The 8,829-nt window shown below is 32.1% G+C and overlaps 1 protein-coding gene across 2 annotated transcripts; it reads left to right on the top strand.

The window, feature by feature from the left end:
- Positions 1 to 1,442: 1,442 nt before the first annotated feature.
- Positions 1,443 to 6,007, top strand: LOC109337326 (L-gulonolactone oxidase 3-like). 2 transcript variants are annotated; one of them, XM_019574282.1, is made up of 4 exons: positions 1,443 to 2,178; positions 4,423 to 4,678; positions 5,066 to 5,863; positions 5,906 to 5,969. In XM_019574282.1, coding segments are annotated over exons 1-4 (1,746 nt in total). In that variant the 5' UTR covers positions 1,443 to 1,488; the 3' UTR covers positions 5,908 to 5,969. The 2 variants fall into 2 exon arrangements, with proteins under 2 accessions (XP_019429827.1, XP_019429826.1); XM_019574281.1 differs by having other exon boundaries at positions 5,066 to 6,007.
- The last annotated feature ends 2,822 nt before the right edge of the window (positions 6,008 to 8,829 follow it).

Here is an 8,829-nt window from a genome sequence, read left to right as displayed (position 1 = left end):
AATCTTTGGCCCTATCATATTAGTACAACATGTTTTGGTTAAAGTTCATATATTCTTTTATGGATAGGATCTATTTATTTCATAACTAAATTCTAATAATTTGAATTAATAAATACATATAAACTATTATATTTTTTTAGAATGATGGCTAAAATATAGAGTAGGTTTTTTGTTTAATTTCTCCGTTTTTCTTATTATCCTTTCACTTTACTCTTTGCCACGAGATAAATTATTTTTATAACATAACAAAATATAAAATTTCATTATACGGCAAGCCATAAAAACATTGCATCCCACTAAGCACCATTACCAGATTTTATTTCAGGCATTGGGATGCTAATATTCCTCAATAAATTATTTAAAAAAATTCCTCAATAAGATAGATTATGCAACTAATATTCTATTAAACAATTGTTATTGCTATTACTAATATGGTTAATGTAATTAACATTCATATGATTACTTTTTATTGTTTTTCAAATAGGTAATATATATTAATGAGTTGTTGATTGTCTTTAATAATATGATTTTTCTTTTTCTTTTCCGTGGAAGAGATCATTTAGACGCTTTTATCTAATTGGATATATTTTCTGGATACATTTTCTATCTAGAATTCTAGATGGATATGAGAAAGATAGATATATCTTAACAAAAAAGGTTATTTTCTTATAGTAAAAGAATATAATTACTTGATATTTGACTCGTAAAGATTATTGGTTCCTATTTTAATTAAATTCCTTTTCAGTATTAATTACTTTTCTTTACACAAAATCTACAAATTAATTAATTAATTTATTATTTGATATTTCCCCGATATCAAAGATATTCTCTGGATAGTTTTGTTCAATTACTAATTTATTTAAACGTTTAATAATTTATTACTAATCGATCCGTATATATATTATGTTAAATTATATTTATTATATCTTAAATATAATGAAAACATAAGTATATATATGTTCTATATTTTGCAAAGTTTTCGTTGAAGAAAAATAATATATATGCACTAAGATTTTTTTACCTACTATTACTATATTATTTATCATTCACTTTTAATTATTACTCTTATTTACCTCTTAAATCAAGAATGTGATTAAATTTATTGTATATGATCTTTATAATGAAATTGAGTGGCTATATATCTTTACGATCACAATACATATATGGATTTAAAATCTATGCACGTATTATAAATTTTTTTATATTGTACGTACATTAGTTATCATTTATATGTAATATTCTTGTTTATAATTCAATATTAACTACCATATAAATGGTGGAATTTACTGACAATATAAAAAACACTTACACTATCAGTATATATATATTAAATCTCACATATATTATACTAATATTATATATATATATATATATATATATATATATATCATACATATTGCAAATTAGTATATAAGCCAACCCCTCATACCAACAAAAAAATACATCCAATCCATTACACATAATTTCACTAGCACCATCATCATCCACATGGGTAGCTATTGGATTTGGTGGATTATAGCTGTTATTCACATACTTCCAATTTTTGATTCAAACCCTTTGATCCAAACCATTCATGCCAGGACCCCACAATCCCCTGTTCAATGCGACCAATCTGGTTGCACTCTTCAAAACTCTTATGGTGCTTGGGGAGACCGAAAAGACTGCAATGCCCTCAACATAACATACCCAACAACAGAAGAGGAATTTCGTTTGGCCGTTTCACAAGCAGTGCAAAACAACCTTAAAGTTAAGGTTGTCACAAAATTCTCACACACAATTCCAAAGCTAGCATGCCCAGAAGGAAAAAACAATTCGTTGTTAATCAGCACTGAAAAATATGACTCTGGCATCCAAATTGATGCAGCAAATTTAGCTGTCACTGCTGATTCAGGTGTTGGGCTTCGTGCATTGATTGATGCGGTGGAAAGTGCAGGGTTTAGTTTGGTGGCTGCACCTTATTGGGAGGGTGTTAGCATTGGAGGGCTTATTAGTACTGGAGCACATGGTAGTTCTTGGTGGGGGAAAGGTGGTGCTGTTCATGATCATGTTCTTGGACTTAGTATTATTGTTCCTGCTTCTGAATCTGAAGGTTATGCAAAGATTTTAAGGTTGGAAGCACAAGATCCTTTGTTTAATGCAGCAAGAGTATCACTGGGAGTTTTATGTGCCATTTCCAAGGTCAGTATAGTAGTATTTTTTATGAAACTCATACTGGTTCTCTCCTATGTTTTAAGCGTTCTTCTTGAAAAAAAATCCAATTACTTTCTTGATTTATGCACACACAAAATCCATGATGATACATAACATAAAAGGAGAATGAAGGGTATACAAAACGAAAGAAAAAAAAATAGCGTAATATATACGGTGGTATTATAAAATAGTCTTACGTTGTTGATGTATACATTATTTTCTCATAAAAAAACATGATATACCAATTTTACACTTTAGAGGCAATATGATGATATGTTTACCTTAAATGCAAAAATAAATTCAATAATTTGTCTTTCCGGAATAATTCTTTTCCTATTTAATGGGTAGTGCATAAAAAAATAAAAGAAAAAATGTATGATCTCTCACTTTTACACTTTATATGCAATTTGTTAGATTTCTTGATGTTTTGTGTGCAAACATAAGTTCATTGATTGATGTTTCTGTGTAATTTGTTGCACCTATTCACATTAATCACATCAAGTCCTCGCAGAAGAAGAGTCGGAATTTAAATTAGCAGTGTTATTCACATTGCCTGTGGTGTAGAAAGTGGAACAAAAAATTTGATAGACAAAATTGTAAAATTCAACTTCTAATTTATTTTTTCTTTTCAAGTAGTCTTGTAACTTGTAAGTTTACTTTATTTAAAATACTTTTAAGTTATTTTTGTTTCAAAACGATTTTATAAGTTACTTTACTTTTTAATCGATCTTACAAATTATTTTTTGTACTCTAAATTCATTTTTAATCATGTAGTTTTAACAAAATAGGAAACTTTTTAGATTTTTTGGGTTAATGAAAAGAAATTCTAAATTTTAATTTAGAATTTCAAGATGTGAGTAAAAATTGGAAGGTGTGATTAAAATGGAAGAAAAAAATTTATAGGAAAAATTGGAAAGGGAAAATATAACTTTAAAAACCAACATTATAGTTTTACCAAAAAACCTAAAATATCAAAAGAGACGGAACAGAGAGAGTGTTATAAAGCTACATTTTCATAGGTGAAGTAAATTATATCAATGAAAATGATTACTTGAGTGTCACAATTTTGTGTCACTTTATATACTAGTAGTTGTTATTGATTAGAAAATTATTAAATAATTATAATTTTTTTCAACCCAATCAAAATTAATGATACATGGAGAGGTAGAAAAAAAGTGGGACATGGTTTCACTCCTAACAGTTTTAGTATTGTGGTAGAAGCATAAATACTATGGTGCTAAGGGGAAATCGCAGTTCAATCCCTTGATAAAATACTAGTGGCAAGAACAAACTTCTACATAATCAAGTGATTAGTTAATAAAAGAGTTAATTACACTGATATCTCCTGAGTTTTAGTGAAATTACATAAATTATTCCTAACTTTTCTATACCTATACAAACCTCTCATAGTTTTTATACTTTCATTACACTGACCACCCTGCATGAGAAATAAGTGTAATCTTTTAAACAAAAAATATGATAAATGCAATTAAATTAAACAAAACATGTATATTGTGAGAAAAAATCCAAATAATATACAAATTAATGTATCTTTATTATTTTTTGTTACAAAACGCATCAACAATTCTAAAAAAAATATTGTTTAAATCGCTCTTATACTATATCGTAACGAACCAAAAATAATAAAGTGGTATCAATTCATATATTATTTGAACTTGTCTCCACAATATATTATGTTTTGTTTAACTTAATTGCATTTATCACATTTTTTTTCCACAAAATTACACTTATTTCTCATGCAGGGGTGGTCGGTCTAATGAAAGTATAAAAAATGAGGGAGGTTTGTGTAGGTGTAGAAAAGTGAGGGGTGGTTTATGTAATTTCACTAAAACTCAGGGGTGTTAGTGTAATTTACTCTTAATAAAATATCTCCTCATATTAGGACATAACTTATTTCTCTAGGTCAATAAAAACATAACATATGTTATGATTTAATGGTCCGAGGAGATAATTTACCTGAGATACTTTATTGTCTTAGATCTATTTGGCAAAAATTGAATCAATGTTATGTGTACAGTAACTTCTACAACTTCTTTTACATTTTTTGGAAAAGGAAAAGAGATGAGAAAGAATGTGAAATTGTAGAAAAAGGTAGTACCATTGAGCACATAACATTAAACTAATGCTACACACTATAACACTAGCTAGTAAATATTCGAAGTGTTTTTCATGTGTCATTGAGTTTGATGGATTATCAACATTAACTTTCAGGTAAAGTTATCACTTGAGCCTAGGTTCAAAAGAAGCATAACTTACAATTTCACAGATGATGCTCATATTGAAGATGTGTACACAGATCATGCAAAGCAGTATGAATTTGCAGATATAACTTGGTATCCATCAAAAAATACATCTGTGTATAGATATGATTCCAGGGTTCCCTTAAATGCTTCAGGGGATGGAGTCTATGACTTTATTGGGTTTCAAGCCAACTCCATTTTGATCTCTAAATCAGTTAGAGCAGCAGGTAATGATCTCTTCAAATCTACTTCCAGGTTCAAATTATGTAGATGCCATGTTCTATTTCTTTGAGCATACAATATAACCAGTGATTAAATTGCGAACTGCAATGCAGTCACAATATTGCAGTTGCGATGACCACCAAAATCGCATCACACTACAATTGTGGCGTGACTTCGAATCACAATGGTGCAGCCGCATTGGGCTGCAATGCAACTGTATCGAGCTGCAATAGACCGCATCAGGCCGCATCGAATTCAAAAATATTTTTTTAATCACAAAATGGCTTACACCACAATGGCTGCAATGATCGCAATCAGTAACCACAATTTAAAACACTGAATATAATGAAGCATAAAAAGTTTCATTGAATACCATAAACATTGATGTGCAGAGAAATTGCTGGAAAATGCAAAAAATGTGAAAGGGAAATGCTTAACAGCAGCTACTACTTTGGGATTCAAGAAACTAATGGGCAATGGATTGAAGAATAATGCCCTACTCTTTACTGGCTACCCTGTAGTTGGTTATCAAGGCAAAATGCAAACCTCGGGTTCATGCTTATATTCCACAAAATTTGATACTGCGTGTGCTTGGGATCCAAGAATCAAAGGGCTGTTTTTCTATGAGAGTACAGCAATCTTCCCTGCTTCCAAATTTGGAGACTTCATCCAAGATGTGAGGAAACTTAGAGACCTAAACCCAGAAAATTTCTGTGGGATAGACAACTATAACGGAATTCTAATACGCTTCATTAAAGCCTCTGATGCATATCTAGGACAATCTGAAGACTCTGTAGTGATTGATTTCAACTATTATCGTGCAAATGACGCATCGGCTCCTAGACTAAACCAGGATGTGTGGGAAGAAGTGGAGCAATTGGCATTCTTCAAGTATGGGGCTAAGCCACATTGGGCGAAGAACAGGAAATTAGCATTCTTGGGGGTACAGAAAAAGTATCCTAAGTTTGACCAATTTATTGCAGCAAAACAACAATTGGATCCACAAAGTGTGTTCTCTAGTACATGGTCAGAAGAGATATTGTATGGAAATGAATCAGAAAAATTTGATGGGTGTGCTTTAGAAGGACTATGTATATGTAGTGAAGACAAACATTGCAGCCCACAAATGGGGTATTATTGTAAAGAAGGCCTTATCTACAAGGAAGCTAGAGTTTGTAGGTATTCATCATCCTCCACAACAATAACCTCCATAGTATGATGTGCCTTTTTATAGGACAAAGCTTTACTCTCTGTGCTCAGAGCATATTCCTTCCTTCCAATTTCATGTTTCCCTAACAGTCAATAGTCTGAGAATAAATTCAAGTTCTTGTCAATGTTTACACATAAAGGTGCTTGCACTAGTTTATATTATTCCTTTATAATTATATTTTGTTTTTTAATCCAAATGACGTGTTGAGATTTAAAGTACCTTATTTTGAATGAACTTCACAGCAGAAAAGAAACATATTAAGAAAACATGATACATAAAGTAACTTACATAGTTCTTCATCCTGCATAGAAGGGTCTCAAGTTAGACCATGTAGTTTAGCCAATATAATAGGTGCAAGTGCAACAATGACTGAAATGAAATTATGTGAACGCAATTAACATATAGGCTGTTGAGTATAAAGTGAAAGCAAAACTTGACACCAAATGCAAGGTTGCCCACAAAAACAGCTCTCTTGTCATCATAAAGCAGACCATTCTCTCCTTTCCGTTTCTTGCAGGGTGGGCATGCCGCAGTCATGTTGTGGAACAAAGAATCCTGAACAGATTGCTCTGTTAGTCTGTTTCAAAAACAATGCACGGTGCGCACTGCAAAACACAAAAATTACCAATTAGAAATGTCTCACAAAGGTTTCATTTCGTGAAAATGCTCTTATTTAACATAAAGAAAATATCATAATTACATGATATGCAGTACTGGTTCTCATATGTGGTGATGTGGTTAGTCATTTTTTATGTTATTATTACAAAAACTGCCTCTATGATGATTCTCATATATGGTATCACGTACACTTAATTTAGTACGTAGTACATACCGTAAAAGAATGGAGAATGAATGATAAGTGAAAGGGATGGAGATCACTTGTCTCGTATCCCTATCCTCATTCCTGTCCCAGCCAATAATATTTTGCCACTTCACTTAAAAAACACATCATTTTTGACACTGTAACTTGACTCCAAGAAATAGAAATGTTTGGAAATTGAACAGTTTCCACCGGGAGAGTACCAAGTAGATTTGGACGGGGCCGATGGGGAAAAAAACAAATGCAAGATAAAAAAATAAATGCAAGAGTGCCTTCTAATTATTCCAAAATTACCAAGTTTGCATTTGAGTTTGAAAATCGGAACACCAAGTATTGACCTCAAGAGAGGTTTAATGTGGTGGTGGTTTTATCACCCAGACACTCATTCGTTGTTAATGAAAGGGAAAAGTAATTCCTTTTTCTAGTTGTTCTTTCTTCCTATGACATTATTCTTATTCCACAAATGAATGAGTATTGTTCCAATTGTAAGATGTTTTTGCCCATTTTCCTTGCATATGGCAAGAACCCAATAGAGTCTAACTCTCAAACCAGTGAATCCAACCATGACAGGTTAAGGATTTCAATTTGAAGGAATTCATTCCAATTTCAAGATGTTAAGTTTCAAGAATACAGTGGAAACCGTTCACTTTTCAAATATTCTATTTCTTGGAGTTAAGTTATTATGTCAAAGACGATGTGTTTTTCAATTGAAGTGGCAAAATATTATTGGTCGGCACAGGAAAGGGACATGAATATGGGACAGGTGATCTCTATCTAAGTGAAAGAGGCTTTTAAAAGGATGGAGAATGACAAAGTGGTTGGACTAGATAATATACATATTGACGCCTAGAAAGTTCAAGGAGAGCAGAACATTAGATGTCTCATAAAGTTGTTTAATAAGATTATGAGGTCTAAGGAGATGCCAAAAGAGTGGAGGAGAAGCATTTTAATCTCTATTTATAAGAGCAAAAGGCAATGTACAAAATTGTGCCAACTATAGGGAATTAAACTTATGAGCCATACTATGAAGCTAAGAAAGAGGATAACTAAGCGAAGGTTGAAACAAGAGACGCATATCAGTGCAAATAAATTTAGTTTTATATCGAGAAGGTCGACCGTGGACACTATATACTTGTTATGATGATTGATGGAGAAATACCGAAGGAAACAAAGCAACTTGTACATGGTCTTCTATAAAGGTCTAGAGAATAAAAGTTTATGAATTGCCTACATTGGGGCAATCAAGGATATTATGATGGGGTCAAGACCAACATGAGTATACAAAATGGGGTCTTAAAAGATTTCTCTACTGCCAAATGACTATGCTAAGGGTCAATAGTAGTCTATAATTGTTTAGATTGGTCTTGGATGTGCCCACTGAGCATATCCAAAAACCACTACTACAATGCATGTTTTTTTTACGGATGATATTGTCTTAGTGGAAGACTTAATAGAGGAATTAATTGAGAAGCTGGAAATATGGAGATAAGCTTTAGAAGCGCATGGCTTTCGTATAAGTCGAAGTAAAAGGAAGCATATGAAGTATACATTTAGCAAGAGGCGGACAAACCCTGATGTAGAAGTAAATATTAGGGATCATATCATACCACAATTCACTAGATTTAGATATTTTGGGTTCATCATACAAGATGATGGTGAAATTCATGGAAGGTAAACCACAAAATTCAAGCGGGTTGGATGAAATTGTGAAATACTTCAGGTGTCATATGTGATAAAAATGTATCACTCAAGGTTAAGGGGAAGTTTTATCCAATGATGTAAAAACTGAACCCGACCAGAAACCGGATCCCTAACTGGTACGGTACAGATGTTGAACCGGCCATGTATCAAAACCGGTCAAAACTGGTGAACCAGCTGGTATTTGACTAAACCGACTTATATTTGACTAAACCGACCAATTTATACACATATTTTGTTTTAAAAAACTTAAAAACCCATTATAAGGTGACCATCTTTTGAACCATTCTTCAACACTTCAAGGCACATGCTTCCAAGGCATATTTAGATTACACATTTTGGTTCCTAACATTCGTGTGTAATCTCAGTGACATTTGTGTAATTTTGGAGTGTTGTCTGAAGATAGGATTTGGTGTAAAAATATAATT

Source organism: Lupinus angustifolius, unplaced genomic scaffold (assembly GCF_001865875.1).
Source record: "Lupinus angustifolius cultivar Tanjil unplaced genomic scaffold, LupAngTanjil_v1.0 Scaffold_5_109, whole genome shotgun sequence".
Classification (NCBI taxonomy): Eukaryota; Viridiplantae; Streptophyta; class Magnoliopsida; order Fabales; family Fabaceae; genus Lupinus; species Lupinus angustifolius.
Note: the sequence above shows the minus strand (reverse complement) of the source record. Positions and strands in the feature narration are given on the sequence as shown.